This window comes from Cyanistes caeruleus, chromosome 3, assembly GCF_971803275.1.
Source record: "Cyanistes caeruleus chromosome 3, bCyaCae1.hap1.1, whole genome shotgun sequence".
Lineage (NCBI taxonomy): Eukaryota > Metazoa > Chordata > Aves > Passeriformes > Paridae > Cyanistes > Cyanistes caeruleus.
Window position 1 is genome coordinate 27,256,412 of NC_141703.1, and position 22,464 is coordinate 27,278,875.

Genomic DNA, 22,464 nt, shown 5'->3' on the forward strand with positions numbered 1-22,464 from the left:
TGGGAACACCGCACAAAACACCTCATCTCCACATTTGCTGCACCCTGCCAGCCCTAACAATTACAGCACCACATCTGCCACCCCTTGGCCTCAGTCACCCTTGCCTAGTCCTTCCCTTAACCGTCATCAGTAAATGGAGCACCAGAAACAGGCATTTCATTTTAGGAGAAGAGAACAGCTCTTTTGCCTGCACTGGGAAACCAGCCAGCTCCCATTCAAATCAAAGGCAAGGGATCACGTGAATGCATTTCAATTCATTGCACTGGTGAGGCAGGCTGCAAACAAGCTTCCCTTTCAGCCAGACCCCTTCATTTATGTCTTCTGCTGGGGAAGTGGTGGTACATTCAGCCAAATTACCTGGGGGATGCATCTCGTAACACAGTGTCTGAAAGCTGGGAGGAGGTCATATTTGCAGAAGGCTGAATTTAGCAGGGCCATAATCTGGTGGCAAATAAGGGGAAAAAAAGAAAACCGATTTTCCATCTACTAGAGATGCGGTCTCCAAATTATTTTTATTGCGTACTTTTATCACTAAAAAAAATTTAAGCTCATATCCCCAGTATGTTTACATTTATTTATTTATTTATAAATTGTGTGCATGCAGTTCCAACATCACACAAGGAGACTGTAGGGGTTGAAGTGCTGGTTACAGCAACTGTCATCTGCTCACCGGTATTGGCCCAGCACACAGGCCCTTATGCCAGTACCACCATCAAATACTCCAGGGCAACTTTCTGGTAGCATCAGTCTCAGGAAGGAAAAAGAAAACAAAAGGAAACATAAACAAAAGAAAAACAGCACAAAGCTTCTTGAGAGCAAGAGTGTATGGTATTTCTCAAGAATTTTTTTTCCCCTTAAAAGTAATTTTTAAAGCCTCTCTGGATACACACCCTTAATGAAAGAATGCGAGGAAGGAGCATTCACAGAGATTCTAAAGGCAACCTAAATATGGGTCACATGTCTTATGAATATAAACAAACATGTTCAGATAAATAATTACTGTCACGGTTTATCTTTAACAACCAGATGAAAACAGAGGTCTGAGGTCAGTACTAACCTGCAGTGGGTTTTTGGCATATCATTCATGCTTCCTCTGAAAACAGGCATTCCCATTTCAATTTCTCTTCAAACTGCTATAAAAATAGCAACTTATCAAGTAATGAAGCACATCAAATATTCAGCATATAAATAAGTAAAAAGATCAACATCAGGTGTGAGGTAAGGTACAGGTCATTTTTATTTGTATGGAAAAATAGGGCAAACTTAGAAGAACAAGAGCAGTAATAGAACTAGTATGACAATTATATGCTTATTTTTTGCCTTAATTAATTTCCTTATGGCAAGTTACATGCTTATATCAATGATAGCAATAGATAAGGATAATATAAGTCCTAGACAGACGTGCTTTAACCTGGAACTTCCACAGGCACTCAAAACTTATGAACTGATTTGAAAATAGTGCTGTCATACAGCTCAAAAAAGCCTGATGCACATCTTTCAGAATTACCCTCACCACCCTAATTGGAGCATAAGACTTAGCAGAAGAAATGGAAATCCTCAGATGTTTTGCTTGACAAAAAGTAAAAGTGAGTTCTGTGTACTAGATATTCCAAAAACAAGAAGTTATTTGCAAAATTGACTTTCCTGCTTTCTAAGTAATACAGATCTGCAAGGGTATCAAGCCAATTTGAACACAGCCCATAACTGAATTCATTCAGGACAGCAAAAAAGTTCCAGCCTAAACCATCTTTATTTTACTACCATTTTTAGATCATGGTAATGTCAGTAACATACAATTACTAATCTTGATGCATTAAGAGGGTACAAAACTAAATTTTAAGAAGTTTGCTTGTCTCTCAGACTCCTTTTTTGGTAGCTCTGATCTGCTACTGAAAAATGAGGCATCAGTCCAACATAAAGAACAAGCCTGAGGGGGGAAAGAAAAAAAAAAGTCTTTGAATATTACTCCAAAAAAAAATCCAGTAGTTCTTTTGACAGAAAGAAAAAAGAAGAAAAGCATTTTCATCTGAATGGACATATGGAAAAACAATTTGGGGTCCTTCAGATTCAGAGGGGAGAAAATGCAGAGAAAGTTTTAATTTAAAAAAAACCCAAACCAGCCCAAGACAGCCCCCTTCAGCAGCCAGGAGCTCAGGTATAGGAGTCAGCTCCTCACATCCCCACAGCATCTCCTGTGTGCCCTGCTTTCTGCCTCACCCCAGAGACCACCCCATCACTGCCATGCTGTGAAATGTGAGCAGGGACAATTGGGAGCAAAGCAGAGGTTTTTTGTCATTTTTAGTTCCCCCATGACTGTAAACATGCAACCCAGGAAGAGACAGCTGGTCAGACCAAGGCCAAAGAAACCCACTAATTAATGCTGGTGTCTGTGACAACTAGAGATTTAAAACACAAGAATTTCCACCTCAGCATGAAGAAGAACCTCTTTACATTGAGGGTGGCAGAGCACTGGAACAGGCTGCCCAAGGAGCTTGTGGAGTCTCCCTCCAGGAGACATTCAAAACCTACCTGGATTCATTCCTGTGTCACCTGCTCTTGTTGACCCTGCCTTGGTAAGGGGGTTGGACAACATGATCTCCAGAGGTCCCTTCCAACCTTAAGAATTCCACAATTCTGTGATTTATGGGACACATTTATTACCAAATTTTGAGCTTCAAAATGGGGTGGGGGGGGGGCATTTACAGAAATGTGAAAAGAAACTACTTATGCTAACTACTTAAAATGAAACAAATAGAGAAAAACAACAACAAAAAAAGAGTGAAAACAAGAATTCAGTAAAAAATGTCAGACATGTACTCTAATTTCAAATCTTATCTTTCAGGCTGGGCCTCTGGCTGTTCTTCTGTGCCATTTCAAGTTACTTAAAACTTCTTGCAGTCATTGCAGATGAAGCAGTTCAGTGCAGATGGGATTTGCAGGGAATCTTTTTCCCACAGCAGGATGTGGAGACAAAGGCAGCAATAGCAGAGACAGTTTGGTTAGAAAAAGCTGATGCAGTAAGAGAGGAGTTCAGATGATGGATGGTGGGAAGGAGGAGAAGGCAATTACCATAATTGGTATTTTGGAAGCCACAGCCCATAACGGGAAACAATGAAGTTTCATCCTGTAAAGTCCAACATCCCACCAAGTCCCAGTACGTTCCAGATTTATTAGTGGTTAAGAGTAGATACTTAAAAGAAAGCACAGGAATTCCAGTAAATGAATTCAAGACAGTAATAAAGCCAGAGAAGATGACATACACCAGTATTATATGAAATACAATATGTGAAATGAAAGTGAGACTCGGGAGCACGTTCAAAAAAATGGTTGGGAAAATGTTTCTGAACTTCTGCTGACATGAATGAGAACAGCTTCAGATACTCATTGGTTCCCAAAACAGTACTCATAACCCAATGCCTTCTCTTCCTGGGTTCATTACAGAAAACCAGCTTTTTAATTATCCATATTTAAATAATCCTGAACTATTCTGTATCTAAAACTTGAAATTAAAACATTTTCTCAAAAAAATTCTCAAAGTGGCCCAAAATTCCTTTAAATTCTGCTTTTTCCATGTGCACATCTTTCAGCCTATAAATGTCAAAAGACATTAAAAATAAAATTAACTCAGCCCTCAGATTTAATCACCTGGGCAATGAACCATGGAACAGCAACTATATACTGGAAGAAGCAAAAGGGAAGAAAGAGAAATGAAGATAAAATTTCCTTGTTCTTGTCAGAACAGCCACAGGATTTCCCACTGAATTCTTTTCTGCTAGAGTGATCTTAATAAATACGTTTTTTGTATGTGGATAAAGTGCAATTGAAATGCATGGTTTTATTAGAGTTTAGGGAGTTAAGATAGGCCAACCATGCCAAATGGCACATACCTACCTAAAGGGAGGGATGAAAATTACTGGGGGGGACTGTGCTATGCTGCTGTCACCTTCAGGACAGGAGGAGAACACCTTGCTTTTGGGCTCAGAGCAACAGCCTCCTCAGGGAGGAGGATGCTTCAACTTCAAGCAAATCATTAATGTATGCTTCCACTGCTCAAAGGAACCTTCCCAAACACAGAATAATAAGTCCAATCAACCTGGAAGTGAGAGCATAAAAACAAAGGATTCATAAGCCAGTTACCACTAAGGAGCAACAGGGACTGTTTTTCCCTCATAAGGTAGGAGATGAAATCCCAGTTCAAGAGTACCTCATTGCTGATGTTCTTAAGAGCAACACGTTTGGGAAAGCAAAGACTTCCTTCGTTTCATTTGCTGGTCATGTGTGTTTGTTTTTAAGCTTTCTTTTTTCCAAACAAACAACAACAAAGTCTGTATACCATTCCTGGCTTGCTCTCTGACCTTCAGCAAGTTGCCATCTCCTTGAAATCACAATTCAGAGACACAGCTTATGCATAGCCTGTTTCACAGCTTCTCAGGTGGAATAAAACATGCTGCAGCAGGATGATGCTGAGTACCAGTCCACTAGAAGCTTTCCTATCATGCCAGATTTTTTTTTTTTTAATTATGGCAGGTAACCTGTCCTGCTATGACACCTGAAGTTACCTTTAGTCTTCCAACATGTTCCACCAAGTGGCATCATACATAAGTGTAAACCCAGCCTTAAGCTGCGCTTAAACTTACCAGTGTGCCCCTGAAAACTACCAACATTTTTATCTTTCAGAAAGTGGGATAGGAATCAGAGGTCTTTATAGCCTAAACAAAATCTGCCAGTACTGTTCACTGGAAGAAAACATATCTAAAAATGTCAGCCCCTTCTAAAAATCCCATTGCAGCAGTTATCCCTCTCATTTTACTGGCTTCTAGCAACCACTAATTAAAGCACTCCCTCTCCCACCCGCTCAACTTTTGGGATGCTACAATAGGAATGCTGCAGTGTGAAACCAAAAGTAGTCCAATCATCTGTTTATTGTCACATTGACTTGATACTGCAAGGGCAGTAAATCTGTTCTAACTAACATTGCCTTGCAACTATCCTCTTCAGAAATTGGCTTTTCCAAAAGTGTTTATAAAGGAGATAATAACAGGTAGCTCAGAGCAGCCCAATCAACTGCTCAGCATTCAGCAGAAATCACCAGCATAAATTACCTAGAAATGAAAAAAAAAAAAAAAAATACAAGACTCACACAGACTTTGATTTCAGCAACTTAATGGATAAATCATTACAGTCATACAAAATCAAATCTAGTTCATAGAGAAAAGGGGGATGACACCAAATTAAGAGAAATATTGTTTTTATCATTAAACCCCAATGTGCTGTTCTTAATATCACTGAAAAATACTTGTATAATACTGACTAAGGCAAGAAACACTGAGCATGTGGTATAAATTCTTAGAAACCACATTAGAAACCGCAGTGATTTCAATACTGTTATCTTCATCTTCTTTCTTTAACCTCTTCAGTACTGAACTGCCTGGTCACAGGTAATTCAGAGCCCCACAGCTTGTGGGATGCATCATACGTCATTAAAATCCTCTTGACCAAGCTGATGTATAAATGTCAACTTTCCTGAAGGTCTTTTATCCATGTGGATCACTCACTAACACTGCTACAAGGCACTTCTCCCCTGCTCTCTTTCTTGAATGGGTATTCTCACTTTGTCAAAATTTAATTAGTACAGAACACCACCAGCCTCAGAGGGGATCCGTGCATCCTCAAGAGATCCCCTGACCTCACCTCTGCCAGAGGCAGAGCCTGGCTCTCAGGCAGGTCACCAGGAGCCCCACAATCCACAGTTCCATGGATACCAACTCCACTCCAACCCCCACCCATTTGCAGCAGTAACTCCACTGCCCAACTCAGAGCTCAGCTCCCTTACACAACTCACTTGCTGTAAAATTCACACCTCAGAGAGATGTGACAGGACTCACAAAAGCCCCCGTGAACATGAACCTCCTCCCTGCTTACCCATCCATAACCACTTTGTTTGCACCAAAGAACAACATGCAGGCCAGCACCAAGTGGCTACTGGGCTAAAAATGTAAATTAAATTATACCAGTTAGCAGTACACTGGGTTAATACACAACTTCTTAACACTCCGCTGCATAAGACTGAAACCAAACTGTCATTTGGGCTCTGACCCTATGAGCAAGCAGACCTGTGACAGTGACTCGCTCTGCTTTCTCATTTTTGTTTTCTTCCACACATTTTCATTTGCATGGCCATTTGCCAAACTAAGCGAGCCCAGCTGCTGCAAAAAAAATGGCATCAAAGGCATCACAGAGATCTGTTGAAAAATACTGTAAGTAAATTCAGTGTATTAAAAAAAAGCTGGAACAGCCTTAGTAGTATTTATAAAAACAAGATATAAAGTACACAAAATATACTTTGCTATTTATCAAATCCAGTGTATGACAACTTCAGCTGAAGGCATTTATCTGTAGGCACAGGGGTGTGACATTGGCCAGGCATGCTAGATCCATCTGTCTAATAACCAGCTGCTCTTCTTTAAATATGAGAAGTAAGAGATTAGGAAAATATCCTCCTCTTACAAGGCTGACCTTACTGCACCATCCATACAGAACTAATTCAGAACAGTGAATGTTTAGAACAGTTTTGTCCCTATACCTCAGACAAAGCAGCAAGGTTTCAAAGCTGACAGAACTAGTTTCCAAGTATTAGCAGGTATTTTGTCTTATTTGGATATTGATATTCCATTTATGGACCCTTAAGACTAAACCAAACTCCATTAAAGAGGGCAAACATCATAGAGTTTGATAATTCCTATCCTGCATGTGACAATAAGGAAAGAAGAATTTCACCTGGCTTTGAGGAAAATTGTTTAGGACTTGCTGTCTTAACTGTATTCATTTAACACACGAACCTCTAGGATTTGCACGTTATCAAAAACATTAAACAGTGAGAGGTCAAACATAAGGTCATTTCTTAGTCCCTAACAACATGCTGAAGATAATCAAAGCAGTGAAGAATTCTCCATTTATATTCATCCAGTCTTGAGGAATTGTCACAAAGCTTCATTAATCTATTTCTATTGAAGTTAATAACAGACCCCTGCAGATTTGAAAGGAACTTGATTGTAAGGGGTCATGCAGGCAGTAACTATGCAGAGAGCATTAGTGAAGCAAGCAGTAGCACCCTGGCCAGCTAGCCAGAACTGAGCTCAGTTTGGCTCTTCCTGACTACTAAATAAGCCAACAATCCCTGACTTCAGCAGTTTCTTCTCCCTCGTACATGAGTGCAATTGGTTCACAGCACAGCATCATGCCTCTGTGATGAGGAGAAAGCCACTGCTGCAGCATGGGTTGATGAAGCACTGAAGATGTGTGTCCTCTGTAAACGTGCACATTTTTTAGCACAGAAAATGCATTATTTACAGAAGTAAAGAAACAGGATACACCCGAGCTATTAGGAAGTCAAACACTGTAGTATGCCACGATAAGGTAATAAAAAAATGATAAGGTACCTAAGAAAAAAACTCTTCTGGTTCTGAGAAAGGACAGGAGAGGCAGAATTTCTGGGTGAGGTGGCCAGGAAGGCTCCAACATGCATATTACTATGTAGGCTGCCAACTACTGCCTTGTGTTTGGATGCTCCCAAATGCTCCTACTTGTTTCCCTCAACTCCTTTGTTACTTACATGGGGCAAGCTTTGCATGTTTGCAGGAAGCCCATGAGGATAGACGAGGCAGGAAGGTCTGTAATCTTTACCACTCATGAAGCAGCTATCTGGATGTGCCATACCACACCATCAGCTTCTGCTCAGGTATGCAGCACTCTAACTAAAAGGGGCAGGTGCAACTTCCCAGCATCCAGGACATCTGTGGAGGTGACAGGCAGAACCCCCCTTGCCACAGTGCTTTTGGTGCCACATCATCATCTGCTGAGGCTTTAAAATCTTAGTTGCCAATGATGCATTTCTTGCTTTGGAAGAAAGACTTCAGAAGAGGCACCCTGAGCTTGTTTATATGCCTGACCAGGCAATTGCTAATAATAATTTGGAGACAACACCCTATTGCAACACCTGCCTGTACACAATGAACAGAGTTAAGGAAAAAAATATGACAGAATCACTTAAAAAAAAAAATTTAAAAAAAATCATATTTTCTCCTGCCACTTCTCTTACCTGTGTAGCTGGTTTAAGTATTTTATGTGCCAGATAGATATATGTTACAAAAAAAGCATATGAAGAGAATTCAGAACACAGGTTCACTCAACCCTCCCATACACCATGAACTGTGGGGGTAAACTCAGGTCCTGCTAATTAAGGACATGTGTTTTGCACTTGAGTTCTTGGCTTCAGGAAATTAAAATTTAAACTCATACCTTGACCAGAGTGAACTCAGGAATTTATCTTAAGGGCTCTGCATAAGCGGGACTGTATTGTCTTCAGACTAAATAAAATAATTAGACTGGTTTTACTTAGATACATTTCACTGTCTATCAATTGCTGAAAAGTAAGTATGTCCTTTTTAAACATTTTTAATGTTCACTTTAAGATAACAATACTTGAAACAAATATGATTTCCATGTCCTCCTGGACTTTTCTTAATATCATAAGGAAGAAAGCACAGGAAAAAGTTCTCAGTAAATGCAATTCCATTCATGCCCTTGCAATACTTCCACTCGACCAACAATTCACCACCAAAACATGAAATATTAGATAGTGACAGCACCAATGCTTTTACCTTATTAAACTTTAAATCAACATGAACTTTATAGCACATGATCTCTGTAGTATAAAGAAAGCATTTTTTTTAACTATGGATTTCCTTAATTCATGTAGACCCAGCCTTCCTTGCATCTCCAAGAGCAGCTCCAAGAACATTACTATTTAAATCATGAACACAGAGCTGATATATTATTCTTTCCAAGTTTGAAAAACCTCTTGACTTGGAACTAAAGTTCTGCTCATTTTGCATTTGCTTTCATGACAAAGGATTAATGGCAAGTAAAAAAATCAGGACTCAGCAACTTTTCACTATATTCCCCTCCCACTGCATCAGGGACAACCAGTAAATACCAGTGCAAACCAATGAAGGAACATTACTCAACATGTAAGAGAAAAATCCTCTGCTTGACATTTGTACCAACACCCTTCATGCCTACACATGCTGGACACTAGAAGACAGCTTTCAGTGGTGCAGTTTCTTCTGTGGGAGAACAGAGCCCTTCTTCCCACACCACACTACCACCACCTAGCCATAACCAGGGTTAGTAATGGCTGTGGTGGCTACAGTGGCTCTGCTGGGCACACAGGGACTGAAATCCCAGCATCTGCCCCATCCCCTCCCTTCTGTGAACTCTGGTGCTTGTTTTCGTACTTGCATGGAAGTTAACACTGCTGCACTTTTTAACTGTGTGCTATTTGACTAAACAGAAAATCCATTATTGAAATCAAGCCACTACACAGCTAAACATTACCAAAATCCACCAGGTAAAAATTATTAGACCTCTTTTACCTCAGATGACACAAAATACTCATTATGTAATTCTGCCTTCATTGGAAATCTGTCCTGCCTGAAACTGCCCTGAAAAGTATCACCAGTATCACAGAATGACGTTGAACTTCTTGAAAGTCTCTTTCAAGTACAAGTTGACAAAGCTATTCATAAATTAATAAACAACCCAAGGTGAGCAGAAAGATTTCTCATGAAACCTGAGCAGAAATGCAATATTACTGTTCCTGGATCCTTTGCCATTTTATCAGGTGCTAGTAATTCTCCCAAGGGCAATGTCAAGGATCCTCTTAACTGTACTGTTTGCCCATCTCTGCATGGTAATGATAAAAATATTGATTTTCACATTTTTGACTGGGATGCAATTTGACACAAGAAGTCCAAATTATTTCCCCTTGCAGGACATCAGCAATCACAAGCACAGAGAACTTTACTCTGATCAAAATGAAGCAGCCTTTTTAATACATGACACTGAAAAGAGTGCTTCATTTGCTCTGTACTTTTCAAAATGAAGACCTGGTCCAGCAGTAGATTTTAATGCAGGCTGTGGAGGGGATAATAGAATGGTTTGGGTTGGAAGAGAGGTCTGCCTTGGGCAGGGACATCTTCACCTTGATTGGATGGGTCTGAAGAGCAGCAGCTGCAGGGTGAGATTTGCCTCGGGTATGAGCTGACACCCAGGGGCATCCCACCTTTCCTTGGGAACCCTGACACATTGAACACCCCACTACCCCTGAAAACCCTCAGATCCTCTCCAGGTCCTGCTGGAGCCAAGTTTGATAATTCCTATCCTGCATGTGACAATAAGGAAAACGAGGCTTTCTTAGACAAAGTTTGGAAATTCTGACCTTTAGGCTTACACCATGTATAGCCACCAGCAGTATTCCAGCCCTCCTGACTGCAAAGCTCTGGCACAACTCACCTCTCCTCCACCCAAAGCCAAACCCCACATGGTGACCAGACAGCCCTGTACCACTGTCTGAAGAAATCCAGCTTCCAGCATGGCACTAAGTGAGGCTGTATGAAGCCATTTCAGAGGGACATCACACGAGCTGGATGCCCATGGAGAAAGGGAGCCTTTTCACTTTGAAAAGATAGAAATTGTAACTGTGGGAGAATTCAACAGAGAGGGATTTATCCCAGGGCTGAGAGCCCTTCAGTCCCCCCTCCTTGCCCCTAGACTGTCCAGGCACTGTGAGTTTCTTTTAATGAGAACCTGAAACAGTTCTTCAGTGTTTGAATGAGCGGGAAATCAGCCAAAAGAATAAGACCTACTGGCCTTTATATTATTTAAAACAATTAACAATAAACTGCTATTCTCTGATATAATTACAGAAATCATACTTCTTTGATGCACAATAGCAAATGAGGCCACTAAATGGGCAAAAGGAGGTAGATTTTTTTCTGGGAGATAAGTACTTTTCTAAGTAACACCTACCCTGAGGATCATATTTACACAACTATTTCAACAAACAAGACTTTTGAAAGTTTGCTATAATCCACTAATGAGAAAAGATCAAAGAAACTAACAGGAAGGCCAGGATGCAATCAAAATATTTGATCAGTGAGTGGTTTTGTATCCAAGCCATAAACTCAAGGGCATTTCATTGGAAGCTGTGGGAGGAGAAGCTGCTGTGAACACCTGGAGATTATGTGGTCATGGCAGATGGAGCCCCTTAGGGGAATCCTCACACTCCACTGCCATCCCTGCATCCCTCCCTGCACAGGACACCACCTCTGGCTAACCATCATTGTCAGCGCAGCTATGTTAAACAACCAAGGGTGGAAATTTTACTTGTTCTCCTAAATCCCACCACCTCCCCCACTGAAGTTAAATATTTGGCCTTTGGTTAAACTAAATGGATTTTTGTTTTTCCTTTCAGAGCAGTCTCACGATCTCCGTGTGACCCTGGTGGGAGGACAGAGAGAGGCTGGGAGACCCCACCATGCACTCAGAGCACTGCCAGAGCCCAGTGAGTGTCAGCCCACTCAGTAGCAGAGATGGGTGTAATAAGCTTTCAAATACTTCCTTTCTCCTTTTTTTTTTTAATGAAAATAAAACAAGGGAAAAGCTACTGATATTTTCTGATTTTCCTCCTCACACTTTTTTTTTTAAATACATACTTAACAAACATTAAACAACTACATGTTTGGATGCAACTCAAGGTAAACAACAGCTTTGATAGTTTAATTTTTGAAAAAAATAGCAAATTCTCACTTTCTTGAAAGGCTTTACTTTTACTTATTTGTATATTCCCTAGGTTATCAGCACATTTCCTTTTGCTTTTCTGAGAGCAATATACATGTCCTTGTAACCAGAGAAGTATGGGAAATTCTGGAAACATCCAACTGTGTATAAATACTTAAAGCTCAGACACTCTAATAAAAAACAAGTACCTCTCTGAAACAAACATCTCCAGATGTTTTAACATATTTTTATATATAGATAGATATATATATAAGATGTGACTCAGGCACGGAAAGCCAAAAGAATGTTCTCATTTCCTGCAACTGGCTAACAAAAAGGAAAAAAATGTGAATGAAGGAACAAAGATTCAAAAGTAAGCTTTTTCTTAGGAGCAGCAGCTTTAAAATGCTTTACTTCAAATCCTTTTTCATATAATCAGAATATTGCCTCTCTCTTGCAACTGCATAGACTCACAAAAGAAAACACAGAAGGGAGATAAAATGTTTTCTGGGCTGTTTAAAGTGCTACCGAAATGTCTCATTAGAGAAGCGCCTGTCCTTGTTTCAGTTGCAGTGAAGCTCATCAACACCTCCCAACAAGCCCCTCTCCCACAGCCTGCCTTATCTCCAGGGCACAGTGGTTGAGAAAAAGCCAGCAGCCACGTGTGCTGTGGCTGCCCCACAGCTCTGTCTCTGCATGGCAGGTCTCAGCCTGCAGGAGCTCACAGCAGATCTTGCTCCATTTTTTTCTTTTTCCTGACAGTACAAGTGGGTACAAACAGCATACAGTTCCTCTGGGACCTGAAAGCAATGGGTGAAGAAAGCCCATGGGCATCTCCAGATCATGAAGTCTTGTCATACCAACAAATGTCAGGTAGATTTAAACAGGCATCAAGATGTGCCACTTTCTAACCATAAATTACGTGTCAGGGGGCAGGACATGGGATTTCCTTCCTCTGAATCCTTTGAAGGTGAATTTCTGTAAACCAGTTCTGTGAGAACTATGACAAAACCGCAGCTGGGGTGGTTTCCCTTTAGGTAGGAGGGGACAGCAAGCTGCAGAAAGAACACACTCAAGTGCACTTTCCACAACAGAAAGCAAAATTGCCCAGACAATCCTTCTGCAAGAACCTGAGGCAGGTAGGTGATCCCTCTTCCAGTGCAACAGCGCACGGACTCCCAATCCTGACACCACACCCAGGGCAGTCACAAGCAGTCCCCAGACCCAACCCAGACCACCACCAAACCCTGCTCCCTCCTTTAAATCCCCAACATCTTGTCACAGAACTCTACTTTTCACACTGTTCTCTGCACAAATCCACGCTTCTCTGAAATGGGTATTGCCACCTTCCCCAAGTTCTTTCCCATAGACACCCCTGCCATCCTCAGGATTCAAGGAGTCGATCCAGATTGAGACAAACTTCATTTCAAATCTACATATCTAGCAATCTCCCTCAACATAGGTTGCTCAGGTCCCTGGTGCTGGCACAAGAAATGCTGGGGGACGGGAATGTGTGGGCCACTCCAGGTGGCTGTAGCACAACCACACACTTAATTAAAACATCTCTCTAATCATCACTGCCTGTGGGAAGAGCAGCTGCCCTGGTATGGCCCACAGATGGTCTCTGGTGAATCACAACACTGGCCAGAGCTGGCCACTGCCAAGTGAATCTCAGCCCACCTACAGCAGACCTTAGCAAAATGAAGTTAATTTATACAGCACAAATGTCACTCTCTCTGCCGTGAAACACAAGTCCATCCTGCTACCAACACAGCTCAGAAGAGCATGGTGGTCATATGCAAAGCTCAGCAATACGTGCCTATCTGCAAGCATTTCCTTATGAAAACCAGAGGGTTTTACAAGCAGAGGCTGCTGTGCCAATTCAGCCCGGAATCCGCAGGGGCCGCCTTCCCCTGGCGGTGCTGGGGTCACCCCCTGCTTGCCAAGGGTACTTTTCATTCCCAAATCAGAGGTGGAGTGTGCCAGGAGATACCAAAGGAGGACTTGGAGATGCTGTGGTTCTGCAAGGTGGGAGGCTGACAGCCAGTTCCTTGTCCCTGCCAGGCAGCTCCCAGCCCCGGTGGGGATGGCCAGGCCCCCACAAAAGAGTCCTTGCAAAGTATCGAGGTCCCTTTTTTCCCTCCCAGGGTGGATTTGAAACTAATTCTCTGCGCGGTTCTCTCTCCCCACATCAATCCCACAGCTGCTGCACGTCAGTGTGGGGTCTGGACTGAAGCCACTTTGCCATGTTGTTGCCTCCCAAATATTTGCTGGCGTTACAACATTGCTTTGCTGTGGTCTTTCCCAGTGCCTCCAATTACAATAAACAATATATTAATACAGAAAATCCTTTTAATTTTCAGTACAGCAGCTACCCCATGCTGGTCTGGCCACCCAGGAAATGTTCGTAAAGTCATTACAATGCCTTAGCTTCCCAGATGACCCACATCAATTCCCCACCCATGATGCAAGCAATAAACCCCTCCTGGTTTTAACTCTACTGTTCACACGAGTCTAGGTTTTACTCAGACAACAGCCCATCCACCAGTGTGTTCTCAGTTCTTCAAACTATTTAATGCAAGTAGTGCTTGAAACAACCCAAAATCCGTGTGACTAAGGACCCACCTCCTTACCAAATTCTACAGAAGTGGCTGGTGAGGTTTTTAAATAAATCAAAAAGTGATGAAAAGAAGGATCATCTGAGCTGGAATTCAAGACCTTCTTATTTAACATATAAATGAAAGCAATCAATATGAAAAATACAGGGCATAAAACCTCCTCCTGGGTGCCAACCATGTTGTAATGCTATTTTTCATGCACTCTAGGGTGCTCTAGACTATGCCATTTTGGCACAGGAACGTTGTTTCAGTCTGTAGAGGAAGTCCATTTTGTCCATACTTTGTCATTAGCCCCACCATCAGCTTCTGGCTTCCTGGATATTGCTGACAGTCTCCAAATGCTGAGACAAATTCAGCAAACTCTTTGACATAAAGAGTTACTATAGCACACAAAATCAGCCAAGGAAATTACAGTATCCTGACTTTTTTCTCCCCTGCTTCTATCTGCTTAAAAAACAGAAGTCAGCATTTTCATAAAGACTTACAAACAACAGGAAGGGAAGTAATTGCTGAAAATGCTGAAATAATTGCAAAGGAGCATCCTAATTTGAAGAAAAATATTAACCCCAGGGCACAGTCCCCCGCTACATTTTCCCTAATTGTCAGAATGAATTAGAACCTTCCACCCTGTCTGCCCCAACACCAGCACTTCTGCACAGGCTGTTAAGGGTGACGTGCTCTGTATCACATCCTAGCACAACAAGAACAGCAGACCACGTACACAGCTCTTGGTTCACACTGTGCATATAGGGAAGGGAAGGCTTTAGCTATGAAAACGTGACTGTCAGTTTCATTTTCCTTGTCATCAGCACCTGCCATCATGGAAAGACCTGTCATGAGTAATCTCCCCACTAACTATCAAGCTGCTTTTAGCACAGCTAATAATTAAAACCTCCCTAAATTGAAAAGTAATAAGAGAGTGCATTATGCTGTGGAGTGAAAAACTTTTGAACTGGGCTTTGGAGGAGAAAAAAGCACAGATAAATCAGGATGTGTAACCTAACACACAGCATGAAGCCACAATTGCAGGAGCTGGAAAGCTTGCCTTAAGTGCTCCAATAATAAATATTTCACTGCAACTCAAAAAAGAATTTGTTAACTGTGCAAACCACCCTCTGTATACTGCAGACCATTAATGGTTCCCCTGCAGTAAGTGTATGGAGTCAGTTCTAAGAAAAAGGACTGTGCACTACAACTGAGAGCAAATTGTAGCACCACATTTAGCTTTATTCAGAATCCCTTATCAAAGCCAGTAACACCATGAAGTGCCCCCATTTTTCAGCTTCACAGTTTACAATGGAATAAGAACTATAAATCCAGTGAGTCTGTGCTAGTTTTTCAAGTGTAGTTACACTTGGAATAAAGAGGACCTGGCTTTTTCCAATATTTTGCTGCATGTTGGCCTGTAATTCTTGCGACAAAGAAAAATCTCAGTTTGTTCTAGGAAGCTACAAAAGCTTAAGATAATAATGGTTTGGAATGGAGAAGCTAATGTTTTTCTCTAAACCGCATATGAAACTTACTCCAATGATAACACATCAAGATGAGTTCAGCAGAACCAGCTGAAAAAGCTGCCCACAAAACTCAGAGGACATTTATAAAGCAAGCAGAATTGCCACAAGGAACTATCAGCCCCAGGCAGCACACCAAGCAATCCTGAAGGACCCACCACTACCCAGCATCGATCCACTGAACATCCCTCCTTACCCTAAACAAAAGCCACAGGGGCAACTCAAGTTCAAAAAGCCTCCATGAAACAAAGTGGGGGGGGGAGGGAGAAGATTAAAGAGAAGAGCATCTCTTTATGCATACCTGCTGACCAGATGTCTGCTGCTTCTCCGTGAACCAAATCTGGAGAGAAACCTCAACTTATTCTTTCTTTTTTGTCTTTTTCACCAAGACTCAGATTACTTAAACTCTCTAAATCAGACCAAAAAGTCAAGATACAAAAACCTCTTAGGAATTTCAGCTTGTGGAGGCCTTTGAGATCACTTTACATTTTGTTAAAAAGTAGGTTTGAATGAAATAGTCACATTTTTAGTGTGTTTTTTAAACCCAAAGAATAAAAACAAGAAAACACACCAATTTTAAATTTTCCCTCCTTGTATTTTACAAAATGAAAATGCATCTTCCAAGAGCCCTACCCCTTCATTTTTACTTCAGGGGACTGGAATCATCTACAGAAACCCCACCTCAGCCAGGCGACTTGGAAACAGCTCTTCCAAAGGAGCTGACTCCAGAGGCTCTGGCCAGAGATCTGTGCCACCCTGCCAGATGAGCAGCCCTGCCAGTCCTGGCTGGCACCTCCCTCTGCTCCCTCGAGCCAGGCTTCTGTGACAGTGAACTGCAAAGCACCTTCACCTCCCTGACCACAGCACAGCCCCTTGTCCTCCATACAATGATTCACCCCAAGAGAATGGTGAGAGGAACAGAGGAAGCCAGCCAGTTTAGGCACGGGGCCCCATGTCTTTACTGGGCAAACAGCTCTTATTAAGGGCACACCAGCAGCAGCAGGACTCCAGGCTGACTCAGCTACAGGAGGATTTCCTTGGCCAGGAGGCAGCATGATTGTTCCTGCTGCTGTGAAGGGATGCTTGAGCCCCCAGCTGTATCCTGGATGGCTCTGCTGCCACCAGTGTTTCCCTGGATGTGCTGGCCAGCTGCATGCTGCTGCAGGTAAGCTCTCTGCTACTTCATCTCTGCAAGTTTCTGCAAGCGGGGGCTCTAGTCTGACTTTGTCCCAGAATTTCTCACTGTTCCAGGGGTGTAGTTTAGTTCATATCCTTGGAAGCGTGTACCAGCAGGGCAGCTGGCCCGCTCCCTGACAACTTCAGCAGAACACATGCCAAATATGTAATTGCTCTGTTTACCTGGCCAAAGAGGCGGCTCAGCTGAAGCACCTGTGTGGGGCTGAAAGACCCAGAGCTACACAGTCACAACCAACTGATGGTGGTGGCACAAATAATGACACTTTCAGGAATGCAGAAGGAATCCTGAACTGGAAGCATCTACCACCCACTGCAAAAGCAAGTGGCTTTTGGAACATCTGAAGAAAAAACAGCTACCTCAATAGATACGGACACCTGAATCACCATTAGCATGTTTTTCTAAGCATGTGGCTGCACTGCAGCTGGAGCGAAAGCTGGTCAAGGCTGGTGAGATCCTGGCCAGGACATCAGGGTATGACCCTGGGAGCAGAGCTGGCTCACCTCACTCAGGATGGCACTGCTGTAGCCCAAACGCAGCCTGACTTAGCTTTTCTGGCACAGCTTTTCTCCAAAGCTATGGCGGAGAGCTGGAGGAGCCTGCAGGAGAAGTCGGGCGCGGGAAAGACAAGGCAGTCTTTAGACAGGATAAAGTTTGTGTGCCAGCAGCCGTCCTGTACCTGCAGCTCTAGGCAGCTACAATCTCACTCTTTTCCCTTCCCTCAGCTCCGGGTTTTGACATATCAGCGCAACACTTTGCCAAGTGCTTTAATTAGGGCCATTTCTTCCCAAGAAACAACTGCACGGGCGAGGCTTTGAAACGCTGAGCAATGATCAGAGCAGCCTTTCCTTTCACGAGTCCACCCCATCAACCCGTTCCCAAGACAGGACTGCTCGGTAATTGTGGGATATTCATAAAACATCACGAATCTCACCACATCCACACCCGAGGTTACTTAGTATGATGCTTTTAAAACAACCACCACCCGCCCAGGATAGGGCTCTTTTTACTGCACCGGGCATCGGACCGCGCTCCCGCCGCACCCGGGACGTGCGAGCCCCAGCTCCGGGAGCTTTTCCGATCTTTTCTGAGGGCACAGAGCCCGGCCCAGCGCTCCGAGCGAGCGCCCAGCGCCGAGGAGGGGATTGCGGAGGGAAGGGATTCCTGCAGTGCCCCTCGCTACGGCTCCCGGGGCTGCCGGCCACGGGGAAAAGTTTCCCCGTGGAACGGGCACTTCACAGGGGGAGCAGCAGGGACACCCTGCACGGCTGCGGGCCCCCCGTCCCCTCGGCGGGACCCCAGCCCGACCCCGCCGGCGCCCGTGGGAGCAGCGGGAAATCGCTTTTCCCGGGCAGCAGCCGCTGACAGCGGCCCGGCAGAGACAAAGCGCCGCCTTCGGCAGCCGTCCGCCGCGGGAGGCGGGACGGGACGGCACGGGCGCCTCTCCTACCTGTTGCAGTTGATCCCCGCCGCCGCCACCCCCAGCATCCCGGCGGCTCCCGCCACTCCCGCCAGGCGCTCCCCACCGGGGCGGGAGGGGCCTCGCCGGGCCGCCGTAATGGCGCTGAGGGCCCCGCCCGCCGCCGGGGGGCGCGCTCCGCCCGCGCCGCGCCCCGCCCCGGCCCCGCAGCGCCCCCGCGCGGGGAAACAGCGCGGAGATGGGATCCCAGAGCCGGGAGACGGGATCCCAGAGCCGGGAGACGGGATCCCAGAGCCGGGAGACGGGATCCCAGTGCCGGGAGACGGGATCCCAGAGCCGGGAGATGGGATCCCAGAGCCGGGAGACGGGATCCCAGAGCCGGGAGACGGGATCCCAGAGCCGGGAGACGGGATCCCAGAGCCGGGAGATGGGATCCCAGAGCCGGGAGCCGGGATCCCAGAGCCGGGAGATGGGATCCCAGAGCCGGGAGCCGGGATCCCAGAGCCGGGAGATGGGATCCCAGAGCCGGGAGCCGGGATCCCAGAGCCGGGAGATGGGATCCCAGAGCCGGGAGACGGGATCCCAGAGCCGGGATCCCAGAGCCGGGAGATGGGATCCCAGAGCCGGGAGACGGGATCCCAGAGCCGGGAGACGGGATCCCAGAGCCGGGAGACGGGATCCCAGAGCCGGGAGACGGGATCCCAGGGCCGGGAGACGGGATCCCACCGAACCGCCGGGAGATGGGATCCCAGAGCCGGGAGATGGGATCCCAGAGCCGGGAGATGGGATCCCAGAGCCGGGAGCCGGGATCCCAGAGCCGGGAGATGGGATCCCAGAGCCGGGAGACGGGATCCCAGAGCCGGGAGATGGGATCCCACCGCCCCGCCGGGAAATAGACGGAAGTCATTGCCAAGCGCTGCGATCGCCCCGTGCCATGTGCTTCCCTGCGGGCCCTGCGGGAGATGCGGCGGCCGGAGGGGCGGCGGCCGAAACGCCCCGCAGAGTTAGGTGAGATAGGTGCCTGGGAGCGGCTCTTGCTGGCTTTGTGCTTCTCGGCTTTTTTTTTATTTTTTTTTTTTTCCCCTGAACAGAAAATTGCTGTCAAAACAATTTCAAGTATTTTCACTGTTTCCTACAAGTGGTTGGGTAGAGCAGGATGATTTGTAGCAAGAAAGCTGTCGCCTTAATTTGGGGCGCCAAATATGCCTGGGTGAATTTTGCTGGAGCCAGAGTTTAAATTTGCTGGAGCTGGTTAAAATCAACATTGTTTAAACGTGTAAAAGCATTAATAAGCACTTGCGTGGGGAAAGGCTAGCACCTCTCTTAGGCTCAGCGGAGAAAGTTTCAATTTAGAAAGTAAATGTAAGAAAGTTGCCTCCAAACACTGCCAAACCTGGGGCCAATCCTCCTGCATCGCTTGGAGAGAAGCAACGTCATTCCAAACCATGGGAGTTTCAAAGGCAGAGCTACGGACAAATGAAAGGAGCATAATAGAAAAGGTGGGATTATTGAACTGTCTGTATTGTCACCCATTGCTGTCCTTAATATCAGAACAAGGAAGTGGTGTGTTGGAATGAAAAATGCAAATATTTGCCTGCCAGGATTAAGGAAATATTTATATGGCTCCAAGAAGACAGCTCAAAGGGCTATGTTAAGCCAGTGGAAATCAGCATAGATGGGGATGAGTGAGCACAGATCAGAAAGAATAATTCAAACATGGTATACAACTACTTTGGTATCCATCAGAACCAGGAAAAGATTGTAAATTTTTGGGACTATGATGCACAAAAAGTATTTGATGGCTATGCCAGAAACATGATTCTAGAGAGGAATACAGCTGTAGAAACACAGACTGTCTGTAGTACTTTTGTTTGTTTATTTGTTATTTTGCTCCTTGGCAGGGCTCAGTTTTGCTTGCCAAGATGAGGAATAAAACACAGCAAGACTTTAGCATCATAGGGAATACATTTCTGCATAAAGAGGAAAATAAAGTATATGTCTGAAAAGGGAAGGGATGATATGCCAGAAGAGGGACATGTGATCCTTCCCCTTTACTCAGCACTGGTCAAGACACACCTGGAGGGCTGAGTCCAGTTCTGGGCTTCCAAGTACAAGACACGCATGGACATACTGGAAAGAGCCCATCAAATGACCAGTAAGACATTAGTTAGATACTAGAGCACTCTTCTTAAGAGGAGAGACAGAAAGCTGGGTCTGCTCAGCCTGGAGGAGAGAAGGCTCAGAGACATCTTGCCTATTAAAAATATCTGAAAACAGAGGGTGCAAGAAGGACAGAGCCAGTCTTTTTTCAGTGGAGTCCAGTGACAGGAATAGAAGTAGGGGAAACAAACTGAAATACAGGAGGTTCCCACTGAATATCAGGGAAATTTTCACTCTGAGAGTGGCTGAACATTGGCAGAGGTTGTCTGTGGAGTCTCCACCCTTGAAGGTACTCCATAGCTGTCTGGACGTGGTCCTAGGAATCTGGCAGTAGGTAGCCATGCTTGAAAAGAGAGGTTGGACAAGTGACCTCCAGAGATGCCTGCCAGCCTCAACAATGGTGTGATTATGCTGAAAACCCAATCACAACCCCCCTCAATTAAAAAAAACCAAAACAACACATAACAACCAAACCCAACCCCAAAACAGCCACCCATTTTAATGAGTCTGTCAGCAAAGCTTCCTTATATCATCTAAATAAGAAAGTACACATTCTGTGCCAGCTGAAGAGGTAATACAACCCTTTTGGTTTCTTTCTAATCTGCTTTGGGCAGTCTGCCATTATTTGTAGGCAGCTTCATGAATGCCTTTAATTAACTTCAGCTTGTCTTCAAGGATTTCAGGGTCTCTCTCACTACTGATCCTCCTGGGGGGCTGTACGAGGCAGTTGTCCCTGGCTGCTAAAGAGCAGCACCTCTGACCAGCACAGCCTGAAATGGCAGGGAGGTGGCTGGGCAGGCGTGCAACTACCAGGGCTGCAAAGTTCAAAACAGTAGATTCTGGAAATAATTAACAGGCACTGCCAGCCAACACGCACAGCCGTTGTGGTGCTTCCTTTGGAGAGCACATTAATAGATTTAACAGCAAGTGAATTGCACCATGTACAGTTTTCCAGGGCTTTTACAGATGAAATCCCTGAAGTCTAGTCTGCTAGCAGTAGAATCTCAAAGTAGCAAAGGCATTCTCATAGAGAGTGAAAGAGCCTTCCCCAAACATGTACAAAGGCCAAACACTAAGTACTAGCAGCTTTTGAAAACGCTGCTAGTACCAAGAAAAGCCAGGAATTCAGTTTCCCAGTTTGCCTCCCCAGGCTTTGTGCACTATGCAGCAAGTTTGTGCTTTGGGGTCTGATTTCAATTTTTGTTTTGTCTTGCTTTACAACAGAAATAACAATTCTTAATGGATATTAATTGTCCATTACATAGTATTACAGCATGCTGGCATTCTAATTAACTTGTAAAATTCAGTCCAGAATACTTAGGCAAGTAATTTAATAGGATTCACAAAACACACACCACAGACTCAAAAGGAGCTAATTCCTTCCATTCCAGTATAATGCAGGCCATGACAATTTTCTTCCTATGCAGTTTAAAGAAAATATGGTAATCTGCCTACTTATTTCTGCTTACAAACCCATCAAAAAGTTTAACATTCTGCTGCTAATGTACTTGGCATCAGGTAGAGAAGTGCCATTATCCCCAGCAGGCAAGCCAGGAAATAGAGACAGAGACGCTGAAATTAAATTTACAAAGGAAGCATGTGGCAAAGCAGGGAATTTGGACTCCATTTCTCCAGACCAGCATATTCATCACAAAATTAATGCAGACTTCTTTTGTTGGTTGTTTTTCACTCTCATCTCTCCCTTTCAGACCAGAGTACAATGCAGTTTTAAGTAGGCATATTCTTTTGGTGCTCTGTTTCCAGACCACTTTACATTTTCCATCACTGTTGAAATACCAAACTTCTTGTACTGCAGCTGGCACTGGCACCTCAGCCATGCCAAGTTAATAGTTGGACTCTTTTATCTTCAAGGTCTTCTCCAAACTAAATGTTTCTGTCACTCTTAAGAGACAGCACAGAGCCTTTACCTATTCAGAGCTA

At 44.4% G+C, this 22,464-nt stretch overlaps 1 protein-coding gene across 4 annotated transcripts in view; it reads right to left on the reverse strand.

Moving 5' to 3' along the window:
• The window catches only part of LIMS1 (LIM zinc finger domain containing 1), a 67,885-nt gene extending 49,363 nt beyond the window's left edge, over positions 1-18,522 (reverse strand). Inside the window, exons 1-2 of one of the 4 annotated variants that reach the window (XM_086880315.1) lie at positions 18,394-18,522; positions 17,447-17,542 (exon numbers count right to left, since the gene is read on the reverse strand). Coding sequence is in view for 2 of the 4 variants with exons in the window: in XM_086880311.1 (XP_086736437.1) it covers positions 18,394-18,431 (38 nt within the window). In the remaining 2 variants the exon portion in view is untranslated. The remainder of the gene's footprint in view (positions 1-17,446; positions 17,543-18,393) is intronic. The other 3 variants (XM_086880312.1, XM_086880311.1, XM_086880310.1) reach the window with 3 other exon arrangements.
• Between the last annotated feature and the right edge of the window lie 3,942 nt (positions 18,523-22,464).